We start from the raw sequence: 19,652 nt of genomic DNA, 5'->3' as shown, positions 1-19,652 counted from the left end.
ACAACAAGAGAAGCCAACTCAACTACAAGCCCGCGCACCTCAATGAAGAGTAGCCCCCGCTTGCCGCAACTAGAGAAAGCCCGCACGCAGCAACGAAGACCTAACACAGCCAAAAATAAAAAAATATTTTTTTTTTTAAGAAAGCACTACCAATAAAAGAAAATGCTGGTAATTTGTACTACATTAAAATTAAGAACTTACGTTCCTCAGGACTCCATGAAGTGGAGTAAAAGTGCAAGTCACAGGGTAAAAACATCTGGAAATATACAACCCACAAAGCCCTTGTATCTAGAAAATAGACACATAGTAAAAAAAAGGATACTCAAGTGGTCAATAAACAGTTTTTTAAAAGTTGTACAACCCATAAGTAATGAGAAAAATGCAAATTAAAGTCACAGTGTGAGATATCACTAAAATGAAAGTAACTGATAACAGCAAGTGTTTGCAAAGAAGTAGAATAACTAGAACTCTCATACACTGATGGTATGAATGTAAACTGGTACAACCACTTCGGAAAACTGTTTGGTAAGATCTACTGAAAGCTAAATATATACATTTTCTAAGACCCAGCAATTCTTTTTTTTCTTCATTTATTTTATTTATTTTTGGCTGTGTTGGGTCTTTGTTGCTGCACGTGGGCTTTCTCTAGTTGCTGCGAGTGGGGGCTACTCTTCGTTGCGGTGCACGGGCTTCTCATTGCAGTGGCTTCTCTTGTTGCGGAGCACGGGCTCTAGGCATCTGGGCTTCAGTAGTTGCAGCACACTGGCTCAGCAGCTGTGGCTCACGGGCTCTAGAGCGCAGTGTCAGTAGTTGTGGCACACGGGCTTAGTTGCTCCGCAGCATGTGGGATGTTCCCGGCCCAGGGTTCGAACCCATGTCCCCTGCATTGGCAGATGGATCCTTAACCACTGCACCACCAGGGAAGCTCTCTACGACCCAGCCATTCTACTCCTAGAAATGCCTACACATATGCACACCCCAAAATACATAAAAGAATGTTCAAAGCATATTTGTAGCAATCAAAACTGGAAATGTGCAAGTGTCTATCAACTGTAGAATGAGTAAACATATTAGGGTAAAGTTATACAATGGAATACTATACAGCAAAGAAAAAGAACAAAATAAAAATACACATAGCAAAAACATGGATGAATCTCACAAATAAAATTTGAGCAAAAGTGAGAATGAAAGAATAAATCCTGTATCACTCCATTTTTATTAAGTTTAAAAGCAAACAAAATCAATTGATGGTGATAAATATCCCTTGCTACCATTGGAACAGTAACTGGGAAGAGACCTACTGAGTGTTGGTACCATTCTCTTTCTGATCTGGATGGTGGTGAAACAAGTATGTACACTGTGCAAAGTCATCAAAATGTACACTTAGGATTCGTGCATCCTTCTGCATGTATGCTCTACTTCAATAAAGCACACTTGAAAAAATTAAGAGTAAAAAATCACTGTCATATAAAATAGGCTAAAAATGCAAATGAAAAGATTTAGAACAAAATACTTTTCTCTCCAATCACACAGAATTGCAAATTGTTAAGCAGAATTTTCTACTTATACTGATATCATGTTATACACCTGTTGGCATCATAAAATGCACTTACAAACACCAGGTATCAAAATAAGAAAACATGGTGAGAACAAGAATAGTGGAGATATGTTTTCCCTCAAAGGAAACAGGAGAACATAATGAACTAGATATCAAAGGAACAAAATTGGCCTCATCAAGATCTTTTCATTGTAGCAAACACAGGGAGTGATCGGGACATGAAAATATGGTAAACATAAACAAGGCCTCAGAGAACAGGGGCAAGGCTTCACTGAAATGCGACACTGAAACGCTCCATCTGATTTTTGTTTAGTGTGTATCAGAATCAGCATTAGTGGGAGCACTGACACTGCCGGCTTGTTGACAAATACCGGTGCTTACTGGGCTTAGTCCTAGAAGCCCTGCTTCAGATGAGCTCTTATGTGGAAACCTAGTATGTATACAGATAAAGAGTGTAACTGCTCTCCTCTGGATGAAATACAAAGCCAGGAGACATGGGGGATCTGAGGCCACTTGCCAGCCTTCCCTGGCATGGGAAGGCCCCAGATGACCCACTGTTTAGTGCAAGCACAGTGCTCACCCCGTGACCACAGCTGACCATGCCAACCTGGGAGGTTAAAAAAGGAGTCCTTCCTCTCTCGCCACTCCATGCCTACTCCTCCCAAAGAGGCACACTCAGGAGGGCAACCTTCTGATATACAAAAGGGTCACTCTTGAGTGAAGGATTTACAGGGAGCTGAGGAAGTAATCAGAGCAAAGAGTGCCACTGTGTGTCTCTCAAACAGCTTCATATGGACAGAGAGCCAGGGCACAGATCTGGATTCCCTTATAATACTGTGGGCTATGAGATCAGGATTGACTAGGAAAGTCCACTTTTCTGCCCAACTCCATTTTTTAAAAAATTTCTTCAACCCCATTACAAGTTTCCTGAAAAACGTACTTATTTGTTAGCTTCTTCTAAAGGTACCTGCTGACAAAACACTCCTAAGGCTGCCACACCTCCCATATGATTGTGTTTACTTGGCAAAAGCCTGTTGTACACAGCACTCACCTCCACTGAATGACTCTACCCGACCTCATGAAAAATGTTAAGTCAGCTATCATTTTGCAATTTGATGGTCATTTGAGTATCTTCTTTGTACTATGAATAGCTCTTTCAGTTTAATCCTAAATGGGGATTAACAGCTCAGAAAAGCCCAGGCTACATTTTATTACACCCACAGGGTGAGGACGCCACTGGCTCCTCATAAACAGATACAGGACATACCCTGTTTGTGTTTTGTGAGACAGGCAGATTCTGGAATAAATTACCTGCAGAAGGCAGGGTATCGAGAGATGGGCTATGCACTCTTCCACCACAGTCACATGCAGCTGAGGACAGAAGCAGAATCGTAGCCCCCTGGAAGCCCCGATGTCTTACGCACTCTCGTATGTCTTCAGAGATGGGACAGTGTTCAACACAGCACAGATAGTAAGCAAAATTCCCAGCTACCTGACCAGTGGTTAAACTGCAAGTTAAAATAAAGGGCTTCTCAAAGAACAAAAAAAAGAAGAAAAAAGGAAATCCTCCTTTGTTCTCTCACATTATTTCTTTCAGTAATATTATTTTTATAAAGGCCTTTGTTTTCCACATGGTCCGTTTATGTGCAATAGTCCTGGAAGGTAGGTTATTACCCTGATTTTGTAGATAAGGAAAATAAGGCTCAGAAATCGGAAATGACTTGTCCATCAACCAACAGCTAGAGAGAAGCAGAAACAGTTGTCATGCCATGTTCTTTCTACAATTCACAGATGACTCCCATCTCCCACATTCTGCTGCTTTACCTGTTCTTTTCTCCTAACCACACTAACACACACACAGCCCTCCCAGCACTGGCAAAGCCTCTTGCTTCTTTCCTCCGCCAGGCCAGTGGTGTGCTGGTGGTAACATCAGCCCCGCCACTTCATGCCCACGACGGAAGACTGATCGGAGTCGGGAAAACGCCGGAAATCCGTTCCTCAGCCCCCCATCTCCAGTCCAGCTCTCTTCCAGCCCTCCCTCCAGATTTGCTGCAGAAAGGAGGAAGACGAGAGAGCGAGCACACCTGTGCTGAGCTCACGCAAACTTACAGGTTCCCCTTGCTGTTCACCCCGAGCAAACGTCATCATAACGTTCTCATCAAACTGACTTCCACTGGGTAAATCAACACCACCGTGAGCTAGCTGCTCATTTATTATTTGGAGATTTTAGTGGGAACATTTTTATTGGTATTCCACTGAAAAGTTGTGGCTAGAGGAACTGGGTGATGGGAGAGGCAAAAACTAAAATTATTCTAGGGATTTTAAAATATCAAATAATCCTCGTGAAGTATTAACGGAAAGCATCTGAGCTTCTAGAATACATGAAAGAAAACCAGGTAAATATATGTGTTTTTGCCTCTGCCCTGGCTGATCTAGCCTTAAATAACTGTCATGTCAAATGAACATTGAGAAATGGGTGGGGGAGGGGAAGGCTGCCTTACCTATACTTTATGTAGTTATTATCTTCATTTCTGATAAGGAAAATAAAGACCTGAAAGGATAATTAACTTGACTTAGAGACAAAAGTGGCAGAGCTGGGAGGAGCTAAGTCTCTCCAATTCCAGAACCATCCAGAACAGATGGTGCTCTATTACACCATCTGTATCTCCCCTATCTGTACATTCCTCACGACGTACAAGTGAGACAAGACCAAGAAGTCTGAATAAATTAGAGACAAGGAACAAAGACATTTAAAATGGGTGCATTACCCATTTCCCCTGAAATGCACAATCTGTGTGCCCCAAAAGGGCTCCAAAATTCTCCACAGCAATGCTTTCTACACCAGGTTCACACACACAGATAACACACGCTGGACACGGCACAGTCCGAGGGAAATGTGGTGTCTTCTGCCCAATGTATCTTCAGTAACCAGTTTATTTTTAAACAAGAACGTACCACAGCCCCACCACGTCCTGGTTTTCCCTTTCTCCTAATGCTTAAGAGACTTCAGGGTGTTCTGCAGTTTGGCGGCTGAGCCCCATGAAGATGGTGCTGCGTCCCCCAATAAAGGCGGGGGCAGCGCAGCAGACACTGCCAGCCCAGCCAGAGGGAAACGTGTTATTGAGAAGAACAGGGTTCTCCACGTACCGCTCCAAATTACCATCTCGCGCGCTGCCTCTGGACTCCAGCTACTCCATGAGGACAAGGTAAGGACGCAAGGTACTGGAAACATGAATCCCTTCTGTTCTTAGGCACTTTATTAACGTCTTCATTCTAATCGTGGAAAGCACTACTGACTGTGAAGGGAATGAAGTGGACGGTCAAATCCTGTCTGTCTCTCACCTTCTACGACCCTGTGACTCAGTCGTGCTCCATCCTCCCTCACCTTACAACGAAAGCAGAGCATCAAAACTACTAAGCCAGAAACTTAATTTTTCACGAAGGGAGACTTTTTTCCCCAAGAACTGGAGCCTCAAAACACCGAGATATCTTTGTTAAAACGGATAGGCTAACTTCTTAAAACCATTTCCATACACTTCATTCTTGGGAAAAAAACCCAAACCGCTCACACAGGTCTGCACTTCCTTAGGTGTGCACACACTCACGCCCCTTACCAAAAGTGACTTCTCCTTTGCCAGCTTTGTCAAACAGCTGGAAGGCCACCACGAACAAAGCATCTGGGGCACACAGGACAGATTCAAACGCCACAAATTCTTGAAAGGATATTAATCTGCAACACAAAACAAGCACAGAGCATAAAGTCAGTAGCTTGTGGAAGATAAAAGCATACACAAATATACACTAAGGGAAAAAAATAAAACGTCACTGTCAAAAAATAAAATTCAAACCTAAAAGCATGTATAAACACTTAGCATCTCCTTTTACATAGAGTGGACTGAAATAACACACAGAATCTAAAAGACACGACAGATCTGAGGATATGGTGACACATTAATTCTAAAAATAAAGCTTAGACACTTTAGATTAATATACGGCTGTTAACAACAAAACAGACCAGCTTAGTCATTCATTAATACCTTCCTACACCATGTAAAAATGGTTCACAAAGATTCATTCATTACTGATATCCACTGACCACATGAGGATTGAACTAAAGGATGATATTGGGGCGGGGGATAGAATACAGATAAACTGGCCACGAAATATGACCCCAAGGCACTTTTAGTCTGGTAAGACAGATAACACTAGTCTAGAATATTATACAGGAAAGACAAATCATAAGACAGGAACCAAGATGATGATAACAGAATTTTGGTAGGAAACCAAAGAAAGCTTTGTGGCAGAGATGGAATGTGAGTTGGGTCTCGAAAAATTAGTGAAATACAGGTATGCAGTAATGGGCATAGAAAGGGGGTCACCTAAGGCAGGGGCAATGCCTGCAGAAAGGCAGGTGCAAGAAAGCTAGGGAGTGTGCAAGGAAAATGTGAGGAACTAATTTTATCTGGACAGAAAAGTACATAAGAGAGCACTGTGAAATGAGATCAGACGTTCAGAGATACAAGTTTCTGAGCAAGGTCATGGTATGATTACATCTATCCATTAGGAGGTGCAGAACAGACCACAGATGCTTTGACTTCCAAGGAGTAAATAAATCCACAAAGGCTGTCTTAGAACTAAGTTCTTTGCCACTATTTTGTATTTTAAATGTACAAATATTTCAATGATACACTGGGATAGTCCAAGTCTCGAGGATATAGAAGGAGAAAGAAAACAGAAGTGCTTTCCCATGTTTCACAGAACACTTAATTACTTCTAAAATCTTATAGAGAGAACACATTTTTATAGAAAGTAAGTGCTACAACGTTAACTTAGCTATTTCCCAGAATGTCACCTGATTATAATAATGCCACAAAGAAAGGAAAACTCTGGTGTGTTCATTACATGGTCTCTATGTCATTCACCATCCAAAAACACATGCTTCCGAACGCAGGGGAACATTCAGGAACGGCACGTATTACAGAAGAACACTTGCCCAGAACATTTTCTCCTCGGCTACAGAGTCTGTCTCACGGAGAATCTTGTGTGTGTGAGCAGGACCAGGGGCAGGTGGGGATGGCAAGGGAAACACATATGAGTGGAAGGTTCCCGGCTGGCCTCAAGGAGCTGACAGCCTGCTGGGGGAAGGAGAGGTAGTCGTGTGCATGTAACCTTGCCAGAACACGAGCTGAGTATCAAAAGAAAAAGATAAAGTATCAAGGGGCACAGAGGAGAAGTGATTTATTCTTCCTTAAGGAATAAATAAATAATAAATTAAGGAATAAATCTAAGGAAATTAAGGAATGCTCCACGAATCTGTGGCATTTAAAGAACAAATTTTAAAGCTGAAAAGATCTCAGAGAGCAACTCCTTCCACCTCCTCATTTTACTTTTGAGAAAACTATTAGAAGTTATGGCTCATGCACGGTGAAACAACTGGCTTCTGGCATTTTGGCCTGAAAACCAAGTGTCCTGGTTCCCATTTGACCGAGACAATTCCAATCGGTATGGGAGGATGGAGAGAAGAGAGAAGGGTAGGGGGAGGACGATCCACACTGAGGAAAGAACTAAGTACAGAGGGGTGTGCTGTATTTAGAGAAGGACAAAGGTGTTACTGACCCTGCATCTAATGGTCCTGCCGAGTAAAAGAGTGGTTGAGCTATCATGCCAGCCACCTGTAAAGGCCTTTAAAGGCCAGTTATAGAATCCTGACCTTTTTTTTTTTTTGCAGGCAGTGAGAAGTCACTGGAGGTTTTTAGGGTTAATAAATACCAGGTTCATATCTTTATTTTAGAAAAGGAACTGCTGTGGAAGATGAATTTAACACAGGAAAGACGAGATGTGGGGAGACAGCCTGACAGCTAGAGACAGCAGGGGTCTAAACCAGAGCCGGAACACTAGGATTGCAGAAAGGGGAAAAGTGGAGAAATACAACTGAGGCAGGAATGACAAAACTTGGTAGCAACTGGAGGTCAGAGGCTGACAGCCAGGAAAGAGTTACTCCAAGACTTCTAACTTAGATAATTGAGTGGGATGATGACACCACCACCAAAGATAAAGAACAAAAAAGGAAAAAGAAGGGAATTGTGAGAGAGTAAGACCAATTCTAACCATGTTAAATTGGAGATACCCATGGAACAGTGAAGTATGGTATCCAGCAGGAAGCCAAAAGGACTAGTGTGGACCTCAGGAGAAAGGTGAATATGGGGTTGAACTATGTCTCCCCCAAATCCACGTTGAAGTCCTAACCTCAGAATGCAATCGTTGCAAATGTAATTGGTTAAGATGAGATCCTACTGGAGTAGGGTGGGCACCCAATCCAAAATGACTAGAGTCCTTACGGAAAGGGGAAATCTGGACCCAGACGTGCACACGGGGAGAGCGCCCCATGAACATGAAGGCAGAGATCAGGGTGATGCTTCTACAAACCCAGGAATGCCGAAGACTGCCAGCAAACCACCCGAATGAAGCTAGGGAAGAAGCATGGAACAGGCCCTCAGAAGGAAGCAACCTTGCTAGCACCTTGATCTCAGCCTCTGGAACTGTGAGACAATAAAATTCTTTGTTTTTTCTTTAAGCCACCTAGTTTGTGGTGCTTTGATATGACAGCCCTAGCAAACTAATATTAATACATAGGCCAAGATTGGAAACACAGAACTAGGAGTTTTTAAACAAAGGCTACTTAATGCTGTGAATGAAACTGCCCGGAACCATTTCACTTAAGGATGCATGCTCGCCCAGCTCCAGACCACTGAAGCAGCAGCACAGAGGAGAAATGTGTTTCTGATTGGCTGCTTTCTTCTCGCCACCACTCCTCACACCCCAGGACCCTCAGAGCAGCACCAACAACCATACAGCCACACACTCACCAGCTGAACTTGCTGCCAGTGTATCAATCGATAAATTATCTCTGCACAGACGGTGGGTGAGTTAAGACGAATCACACAGCGTGTTATGTAGAACCAGGACATTTCTTAAATGTAATGATCTGAATAAAGGAAGGCTTAAATACCAGAAAAAGAGAATCTCATCTCTCTCAAAATGGTATGAGAAACCTGAAGGCCATCTATATCGGTGAACAAATCCTCCTCTGGCAATGTCATTGTGGTTTCATAACTGTAACTGGCCAATGAATGCTCTGGTATTTTAGGCATGTTACAGATACCAAAAAGGTATGTAATTTGGTAATCCTGTTAGACATAAGTATTATACATCTATGTAGGAGGTATACAGATGAACTATGAAATCATAATGTTTTACTGTTCATCAAGATCATTTTGGATTTTCAAGGTAATCTGACTAGAAGGCTATCAGAATAATTATATAGTACTATATTCATTTACAGCGTGATATCTAAAAACATTTACATAGGTATACATATTTTTTGTGTAAACAGTATTCCAGTCTTGCTTTGCAGATTTAATGGGTATTAGCGTACGTTACAACAAAGGATACCAGCTTAATCAAGTTCAGACCTGGCTGGTGAGCTCACTTAGTTCCTTTTCCGCCCTCAACTTCCCAAACTTCTTTGACAATGTTAGATGCCCTCTAAAATAAATCACACAACTCTGAGGAGCTCTGCATCTAGCGTCTAAGAGGAACAGTCACGATATGACACTAATGCTCACCTGCAGCAACTAATAGTGTGATACGGGTCAGCTGACATGGAAGCAAGCACAGAAGTCACATTTTCACAGGCCTACACCACTCAAGATTAGGGGACATACTGACACAGAAACAGAAATATAGATCAATGGAACAGGATAGAAAGCCCAGAGATAAACCCATGCACATATGGTCACTTTATTTTTGATAAAGGAGGCAAGAATATACAATGGAGAAAAGACAGCCTCTTCAATAAGTGGTGCTGGGAAAACTGGACAGCTACATGTAAAAGAATGAAATTAGAACACTCCCTAACACCATACACAAAAATAAACTCAAAATGTATTAAAGACCTAGGGCTTCCCTGGTGGCGCAGTGGTTGAGAGTCTGCCTGCCGATGCAGGGGACATGGGTTCGTGCCCCGGTCCGGGAAGATCCCACATGCCGCAGAGCGGCTGGGCCCGTGAGCCATGGCTTGCTGAGCCTGCGCGTCCGGCGCCTGTGCTCCGCAACGCGAGAGGCCACAACAGTGAGAGGCCCACGTACCGCAAAAAAAAAAAAAAAAAAAAAAATGTATTAAAGCCCTAAATGTAAGGCCAGACACTATAAAACTCTTAGAGGAAAACATAGGCAGAACATTCTATGACATAAATCACAGCAAGATCCTTTTTGACCCACCTCCTAGAGAAATGGAAATAAAAACAAAAATAAACAAATGGGACCTAATGAAACTTAAAAGCCTTTGCACAGCAAAGGAAACCATAAACAAGACAAAAAGACAACCTTCAGAGTGGGAGAAAATATTTGCAAACGGAGCATCTGACAAAGGATTAAACTCCAAAATTTACAAGCAGCTCATGCAGCTCAACATCAAAAAAACAAACAACCCAATCCCAAAATGGGCAGAAGACCTAAACAGACATTTCTCCAAAGAAGATATACAGATTGCCAACAAACACATGAAAGGATGCTCAACATCACTAATCATTAGAGAAATGCAAAGAAAAACTACAATGAGGTATCCTCTCACACCAGTCAGAATGGCCATCGTCTAAAAATCTACAAACAATAAATGCTGGAGAGGGTGTAGAGAAAAGGGAAGCCTCTTGCACTGTTGGTGGGAATGTAAATTGATACAGCCACTATGGAGAACAGTATGGAGGTTCCTTAAAACACTAAAAATAGAACTACCATACAACCCAGCAATCCCAATACTGGGCATATACCCTGAGAAAACCATAATTCAAAAACAGCACCACAATGTTCACTGCAGCTCTATTTACAAGAGCCAGGACACGGAAGCAACCTAAGTGTCCATCAACAGATGAATGGATAAAGAAGATGTGGCACATATATACAATGGAATATTACTCAGCCATAAAAAGAAACAAAACTGAGTTATTTGTAGTGAGGTGGATGGACCTAAAGTCTGTCATACAGAGTGAGGTAAGTCAAAAACAGAAAAACAAATACTGTATGCTAATGCATATATACGGAATCTAAAAAAAAAAAAGAAATGGTTCTGAAGAACGTAGGGGCAGGACAGGAATAAAGACGCAGACGTAGAGAATGGACTTGAGGACACGGAGAGGGGGAACGGTAGGCTGGGACTAAGTGAAGAGAGTGGCATGGACATACATACACTACCAAATGTAAAACAGATAGCTAGTGGGAAGCAGCCACATAGCACATGGAGATCAGCTCGGTGCTTTGTGACCACCTAGAGGGGTGGGATAGGGAGGGTGGGAGGGAGATGCAGGAGGGAGGAGATATGGGGATATATGTATATGTATACATATACATATATCCCCATAGCTGACTCACTTTGTTATAAAGCAGACTCACTTTGTTATAAAGCAGAAAGTAACACACCATTGTAAAGCAATTATACTCCAATAAAGATGTTAAAAAAAAAAAGTACATCTATGAGAAAGTACACAAACCAGTGGAAAAAAAAAAAGATTAGGGGAGAGTAGGTTTCCAGCTACTCTATTTCATGGTTCTGACATGAGCAGAGATTTTTTTAAGCAAGTCATTTTTGTTCTCCAAACCACCAGAGCTATTGTTCTTCTGAAAGCCATTTATAACAGCAGCTATGTTACAAGTCCTTTAAAGTCTCGGTAAAACAGCTACAGCACTACATACTGCAGTCACATACTGAGCCAAGGAGGAAAGGATTAAAAGTGGAGTGCCTCTGGACATTATGCTTAGGATGATGTAAGATTACATGTCTACTATAGACAGAGGAAGATACTACGATACATACCAAAATGATGTCAGTGCTTTTTACATTAGCATAACTGTAGGCTTCCTTCCCCGCCCCTTCTCAACTTTGCAAGGGAAAGCTCTCAGCCTGGAAAGACTTATAACAGAGAATATAGATGGAAAATTATGATATTATAGAAAAAATGGTAGGTAATATAAGAGAAGTGGAGATAAATTACTCCACGAATTCAGAGAAGGGAAAGATTATTGTTATATTGAGAAAAAGGAGGAGATGGAGAAAGTCTGTGAAATTAGGAACACATGACATCAGAGGGAAGATGTGACCATGTGGTCATGTAACATCAGTCTTGTAAAAGAGGGGAGATGATCAAGTAGAGATGCCAGGTGGGGAAAGGAAAGGCCATTGACTCCAATTCAGCGCCTGCTCTATGTGCTGAGCAGAGGCCAGTGCTGGGGATAGAAGTTTATGGCACTACACTCTCCGGAGGACAATCCAACAATACAGCAAGAGTCTTGATAACGCCCACACTCCTTGACACCACAATCGCACTTCCAGGAATTTACCCTAAAACATCATCAGTGAATGTGTGCAAACTTTTCTCTACAGGAATGTTCAAGCAGCATTGTTGATAACAGTGAAAAAAGTGAAAACAACCTCAATATGCAACAATTCATGACTGATTAAATAAAGGACCATTCAGACACTGAGAACTGTCCAATCACTACAAACTGCAATAAACAAATTCATGTTATTAAGTACAAAATCGGTTACACAAATGTATGTAGAAAACAAGCCCATTTTGTGAAAAATAGACAAAAATGGTATCTCATACACACACACAAAGAGTTTGAAGGATGAACACCAAAGAGTTAGTCATGGGTGTATCTCCAGGTAGTTAAAATATTAGAAATTTAAGGTTTTTTCTTTTTGCTTGTCCACATTTTCTAATCTTTTCAATAACACACATATTGAATTATTTGTGTAGTAAGAAAGAGAATAAGAATTTCTATGAAACAAAACAGCAAGCACCTTAAATTTGGGTAGTGGCAGAAGGACTGAACAAAATGGGTGGGGGTAGGGAGAGCTGAAAAAAGAAGCAAACAGTTGAAAGACTCCCACTCACTCTGGCCATCCAAGGTGGATAAGCTCCAGTTCTCTTCCTCCCTGCTGTTGCTTACTCTCGCTCAGCAATGGCTTGTACCCTGTGTGGTCCCTCTCATCTCCCGCCTGGCTCCTATCTCCAGGCCAACTCCCGTGGCTATGAAAGTTTAAGCAACTGCACGTAAGGAGCTGATCTGTTTAGACTTTAGGAAGTTTGGTAATAGACAGTGCTGCGTCTCAAAATCCAATTACCACTTTTACTTAAGGTTCCTAACCATAAGAGTGCTTCACAAAAATAACTTCTCCTTATAACCTTCTTCCCTGTGTTACAACAGAAGCCAAACAGCTGTCCAGGAATAATGGCAGAGATGAAAGTAAAATCTAACTCCAAAAACTGGGCTCCAACCACCAGACCACCCAGGTTCAAGTATCTGTGAATGTCAAGCGAAAAAAACAACAAAAAAAACAAAAACAGAACTGGGCTCTCCTGTGATGGCCAGTTTATCAAAACAGTTTTGGCCTCCATGACTTTAACATCTTTAATAGCTTTGGGGGGTTTCCAGTTCTTTTATCTCCCTCCCAAATGCCCTGGAAATATACATTGTTCAGGGCCCCAAACATATACGTACCCCGCACTTAGCATACGCCAGGCAATGCCCTAGGCGCTAAGGGTACTATGAAAATGAATAAGATTGACAGAATCCATGTCCTCGAGGAGTTCCATTCCAGTGGAGAAGGCAGACAATGAGCTCAAACATACCTACATAAAGATGAGATGGTTCTAGATCAGATAACTGCTGTGTAGAGGACAAAATTGAGAAATACATTAAGACAGTGCTTCTTAGCCCCAGCGAGCCTATTTAATGGGTATGAGGAGGGATCAGAGCAACCATCCGTTTTTTTTGTTGTTGTTGTTGTTTTTTAACTTCCCACCCAGCCAAACTTGAGAATGATGGAGATAGGTGGTGAGGAAATGCCTCCTGGGGGGTGGTATTAAGATCTGAATGATGTAAAGGAGGAGGCACAGGAAGATATGGAGCAAGGGTATTCTGGTGGAAGAAACCTCAGTGTGAGGTCTGGACCTACGACCAGCCAACCCTGCCAAGTTCCATGGCACAGGGAGACACCTGAGTGGCTGGAGAGTAGAGGGGTGGGGGGCAGGGAGAGAGATGGGGATGAAGGAGGGTGCAGGGCATACAGGCTGTGTGGATTCCATTCCAAGCACACATGGGAAACAGCCATGTTGGAGGGTTTTATGCAGGGGGGTGATGTGAGCTCCTGGAAAGAACACTCAGGAAACCCTGGAGCATGAGTCCAGTTGGAAGTGGCTGCAGTGGGTGGGACCGGGGTCATAGCAGGAGAGAGAAAAACAGAAGTGATCAAATCCAGGATACGCTCTCTAGACAGAGCTGGGGGGCTTGTCCTAGAAGTCAAAGCACACAGCTTTTAAAGCCCAGGAGCACATCAGGCCCTTGGGATGCCTGGTGGCCTGCAGCCGCCAGAGAAGCAGAGACTCTGAGGTCCCGAAGTTACTGAGGTTACAAAAACCGCTACTTAGGCAGATGATGAAAGAGGTCATAAATAAAGATTTTATTTAATATTCCAGTTGATGGTCAGTGAGCAAACAAACTAAGCCTCAACGGCCCTAATTATGTAAATTTAACGCAACTGTTCTTAACACATTCTAGAAAGAGACAATGAGTTATTACCTCATTTTATATTCTAAAAACCATCAGTAATAAGGTAGAAAGAGGCTCGAGTTATAGTTTTCCCTTGCCTAACGGGCAGCATGATCTTGCTGGGCAAGTTGGAACAGACCCCCTTTCCTGATCTCTTACAGGTGCTCTCTCCAGTGCTTTTCACGCTACAATCCCATTTTCTTCCGTCTTCAGTCAGAGGGAGGATCCGTGTCCAGCCTGGCTCTGGCACCGGCCTGGCGTTCCCAGGAGTGCATCTGTCCTGAGGCCAGCTGGGTTCCTCAGCCCTACCATGCATTCAGGTTCAAATCTCACTGCAGCGTTCGCCAAGGGGCTATTTAAATTCAATGGCTCCAATGAAATCTGACAGCTTGAATGTTGTTCAAACAAGCAGGCTACTGCCTGGCTTTAAAAACCTATTAAAGATTTTATTAGCAATTTTACTGTATTGTTATCATGAATTTAGCTTATAAATACCACCTCTGCATATATCACTGCTCCCATATTGCCAAAAGAAGATAAATATAAAGGCTCTTGTAATTATGAGCTTAACTCGGTGAGTGATATTCCCATGCTTCCAGATCTACCTGTCTGGCCACTGCTTTGCAGTTCATTTCAAACAGTATTTGAGCTGCCCAAGGCGGACTGTGCCAACTGCTGGCATTTATACAGGGTGTTCTTCTACCTCTAATACTTTCTTCCTTATCAGCGGGATCAAACATGTCGAGCAAGTATGATCCATCCCCGTTCTACTTCACTTTTGCTAATAGTTCTCTCAGTTACACACTGAAAAGTGTTTTTCACCTACACATGCTCTAAACCCCATTGCTTCTTTCCTTCCCTGTTAAATAATACCGCCCAAGAACTTCAGGAGAATCTGTCCCTGTGTCCAGCCACCTCCCCCAACCTCCCATCTTTTAACTTTGAGTTATAGAAAAGCTTTAATCATGAACAATCCCCACAAGAGTGAGGCTGCATCAAGGAAAAGAACCACCACAGGCTTTTTAAAACTAGAAACAAATCAGATTCTCTATCTCCATAAGACTCTATACTGTTATTTCTTAAATATATCATTATTGTAAAAAAGTACCTAAAAAAAGCTATCTTATATTACATTGTTCCTATTCTGAATAATTACCAATATTGAGTTCAGTAATATGTACCACAGATACTCTTTATTACATCATGGGGTAAACAGCATTTTGAGATCTATCCAAAGACTTGGGTTTTTGTTAATAGAAAAGTGTACTCTGTCGGTAGGAATGTAAATTGGTGCAGCCACTGTGGAAAACAGTACGGAGGTTTCTCAAAAAATTAAAAATAGGGCTTCCCTGGTGGCGCAGTGGTTGAGAGTCCGCCTGCCGATGCAGGGGACACGGGTTCGTGCCCCGGTCCGGGAAGATCCCACATGCCGCAGAGCGGCTGGGCCCGTGAGCCATGGGCGCTGAGCCTGCGCGTCCGGAGCCTGTGCTCCGCAACGGGAGAGGCCACAGCAGTGATAGGCCCGTGTACCGCAAAAAAAAAAAAAAAAAAAAAATAGAACTACCATGTGACCCAGCAATTCCACTCCTGGGTATATATCTGAAGAAAAAGAAAACACTAATTCGAAAAGTTACATGCACCCCAATGTTCACAGCAGCATTATTTACAATTGCCAAGATATGGAAGCAACCTAAGTGTCCATCAACAGATGAATGGATAAAGAAGAGGTGAGATATACACACACACACACTCACACAAATATACATACACAGTGAAATACTACTCAGCCATAAAAAAGAATGAAATTTTGCCATTTGCAGCAACATGGATGGACTTGGAGGGTATTATGTTAAGTGGAATAAATCAGACAAATAAAGACAAATACTGTATGATACCACTTATATGTGGAATATAAAAAATACAACAAACTAGTGAATATAACAAAAAAGAAGGAGACTCAACAGATATAGAGAACAAACCAGTGGTTACCACTGGGGACAAGGAAGGGGTGAAAGGCAATATAGGGGTAGGGGATTAAGAGGTACAAATTATCATGTAAAAATTAAGCTACACAGATATACTATACAACACAAGGAATATAGCCAATATTTTATAATAACTATAAAAATAAAATGCATACAAAGTTACTAAAAACACTATGAGCAACTCATTTTAAATTGGGGATTGCCTTTAATGGGGGAAAAAGTTGAAAAGGAGAAAGACCAGTGGTGAAAAAAGGGAGAAGTAGTTATAAACCATACTGGAAAATCCACTTGGGTAAGCAAAGTAGATTTTTTTTTTTAATCTAGGTTTCCTAGATCTTCCCTTATTCTTTCAAGGCTGGATGAGAAGGCTTTCAACATTATTAAAATGGCAAATACCAAAAAATAAAAATAAAAATAAATTTTTAAAGAAGGGACTTCCCTGGTAGTCCCGTGGTTAAGACTCCATGCTTCCAGTGCCGGGGGCATGGGATCCCTGGTCGGGGAACTAACATCCCACATGCTGTGCAGAGCAGCCAAAAACAAATAAATAAATAAAAATGAAAATAAATAAAATGGCAAATGAAGAAGGATAACGGGATGATAAACTGCAGATAAGCCCGATAAATCAGTAACTGGAAAGCCAGCAGGCAAGTAAACTTGTTAACTAGCATTTTTTAAGGACCACCGTACACTGGCCTATCACTGCATAAAGTAGCAGGTTAGCTGTTAGATTGCCACTGGAAACCAGTTACATACTTTAAATGCTTCCCGTCGAGTACATGCTGCCAAACCCTTTGCATATCTGACTTCAGTCTCCAGTTTGATTAGTTTAGAGCCGAAAAACACAAAAGCGCCCTGCACTCCAGAGACTATGTGAGTACCTACGGCACAGTAGACAGCTCAAGGAACAACCTTCGCAGGCCCGTACTATCTCTGGGTGTTCTTTGCCCAAATGGCATTTTAAAACACCAAAAATTGATTGAGTTAAATCATTTTGTAATCGGAACACAATGCCTTTCTCAATGCGTTTTTCTGAAACTCTGAAGCAAGGTGACGATGATTAAAATGATATTCGGAAACAAGTAAGAAGCATCTAAATAAGCACAGACACACAAAAAGTGACAAGAGCAAATGTGCTACTGTCTCGCATCTGCCAATGCAGTAACTGTCCAGCTAGGCACTCTGACTAAAAAGCAGTAAACTAAATTTTTTAAAAATACATGAAATCAAGTTTTACTGATTGCCCTTTGAAAAAACATTATCAGTTACTCAAATATTTTAACATTTTCTTTCACTTATAAAACTTACATTATGGATACACGCAAAAACCTTTTTTGATGTGATCAGAACATAAGCCCTTAGCAAGCAAAAATTCAATGACTGAAATAGCCTTTATCATATTTTTTTAAATAAAATTATTTATGGTGTGGCCAAAAGAAATAGAAGTACATAGGCTTAAGCCAGAATATCACACGCACACAAAAAAAGCCAACATTAATATCTGCTGTGCCAGCTGAATTCAAATTAACCCAATTTTACATGTTAATTAAACCAGCTATTTTCTTCTTATTGTATTTTTGCTTCTTAAATAGTAGAGTCTACAAGTGGTTCCCAACAGATTTGTTCCAATAACAATGACGTATTCATTTACTTCTATTATGACCATACAATACAGTAACTGAGCAGTAATTTTTCACAGTCAATTACATGTGTGGTTCTTTATGCTTAAAAATGCTGAAATAATGTATACTACAGAGCCATATGCCTGAATCTCTAGTCTGCCTGAGGCAGTTGCCTGGGTAACACATTTTCTCTTTGGTTTAGCATAACCCTTCGTTGAATATCATTAGGTGTCATTAAATAGCAAACATGAACATGAACTTCAATACACTACTTAGATAGAGTCATTTTACACATGTAAACAAGTGCTCCATCATTTATAAGAAGCTTAAAATAGATTATGATTTTCTGTATTTAAGACCATGAAAAAGAAATCTTAAAAGTGCCTACATGTTGATTCCAAATTGAATTTGCAGAAATTTCTCTTATATTAACAAGAGAACTCAGACCAAGTTTCAGGGGCAACACTTCTCATCTATATAGTCATAATATTTCAGTGCAAGCAAAGAAGGCTTAGGTTTTTAAATTTTACTTTAAATTTACTCAAAGTTGTAAAATAACTGCATCAATTCCATCTCAGACCATCAAATACTTTTACTCTCATTTCTAACAAGGAGAGAGAAAGCACTCAAGTTCGGTAACAAAATTAATTTAAAGAATAAGATCCTTAAAACCAAGGCACATAGTAAGAAAGAAAAAGTATGGGATAAATCATGCACTATCTAAAATATTTTAAATTTAAAAATTTAATGATGTGTTCTATAGTTTAGAAGTGGTAATATGCAGTTTATACAGCATGTTCTAGAGCAATGCCTGCATGAAGAATGGCAGCTGTCCCCAATAATCTCCATCAGCCCTCCATCCAATGCCACCCCAAATACGCATCCTTGTCTAAGAAAAACAATGTACTTGGCCCCATATAGTCTCAATGCTTCGAGTCTCCTCCTCCCCACCCACATTCCCAAGCAGATTATCGCTCCTAAACCGTGGAATTACGATTTTCTGAGACACATCATAACTCCATGTAAGCCTAATCTCTCAGCCTGTAAACAATAACAACTTGTCCTCTCTCACCTGCATCACAAAGGGCCCATAAATCTGCAATGTTAATTTTAAAGGACACATGCAAAAAGAAAACGAATCATCAAATGGCACGGCCATCTCTAACGTGCTTTCTCACCTTTCCCAGAAAAGGAGAAAGGCAGGCTCCAAATCGCTGGAAGTGGGGCTGGGGGTACTGATCAAGTAAGGTTCAGGAGGCAGCCCCAAAGCTGTCCTCAGTCAACCTAAGAGTAAAGAGACAGCTCGGCCAAGAACAAATAAGTTCTTAGTTGTGAGGCTTGAGGTACCAGAAATAACTATGATGATGAACTGGGATCTTTTTTCTCCTTCCCACATCTGTTTCCTAATTCAAAATGAGGAAGAAATGGCCACACAAAATGGAATGACTTAGCCTCAGGTGCCATGCTTACACCTCCCACTGCTCCACAAATACTCACGTAACTGAATAAAACCTCAAACACCATGTTCAGTCCAGGGGCTGAGGTGTGGTTGGCAAGGAAAAAGTTATTTGATATTAAATGTATACCCCATTTTGGTTTCAACATTCTGCTCTGAAATGAGGTAAATCATGAGAAACAAACTGATAGCACAGGTAAATCTTTAAGCAAAACATGTTCAAGATATACTGGGATCAGTACAGATTCAGTCACATCTCTGATGCCTCTATAACGATTCATGTTCTAAATGATTATCTAAGACACTCTAGGATTTCAAATGAAACTTAAAAATTAAAACTAAATTGTATAAACTGTCATTGCTGAGAAAAGTAGTCTAAAAACTTAAGAAACATTACTAATGAGAATTGAAACAAAAAGCAT

General features: G+C 41.2%; 1 protein-coding gene across 10 annotated transcripts in view; it reads right to left on the bottom strand.

The window, feature by feature from the left end:
- Nucleotides 1-19,652, bottom strand: part of SLC25A13 (solute carrier family 25 member 13) — a 296,284-nt gene that overhangs the window by 200,591 nt on the left and 76,041 nt on the right. For 8 of the 10 annotated variants that reach the window (XR_010945512.1, XR_010945511.1, XR_010945513.1 and 5 more), the window contains one exon: nucleotides 5,173-5,288. The exons of 1 other annotated variant lie outside the window; for it this stretch is intronic. Coding sequence is in view for 5 of the 9 variants with exons in the window: in XM_067746352.1 (XP_067602453.1) it covers nucleotides 5,173-5,288 (116 nt within the window). In the remaining 4 variants the exon portion in view is untranslated. Of the gene's footprint in view, nucleotides 1-4,705; nucleotides 4,810-5,172; nucleotides 5,289-19,652 lie in introns of those variants that run through there. One more of the 10 variants, XM_067746356.1, reaches the window with a different exon arrangement.

This window comes from Pseudorca crassidens, chromosome 8, assembly GCF_039906515.1.
Source record: "Pseudorca crassidens isolate mPseCra1 chromosome 8, mPseCra1.hap1, whole genome shotgun sequence".
NCBI lineage: Eukaryota > Metazoa > Chordata > Mammalia > Artiodactyla > Delphinidae > Pseudorca > Pseudorca crassidens.
Note: the sequence above shows the minus strand (reverse complement) of the source record. Positions and strands in the feature narration are given on the sequence as shown.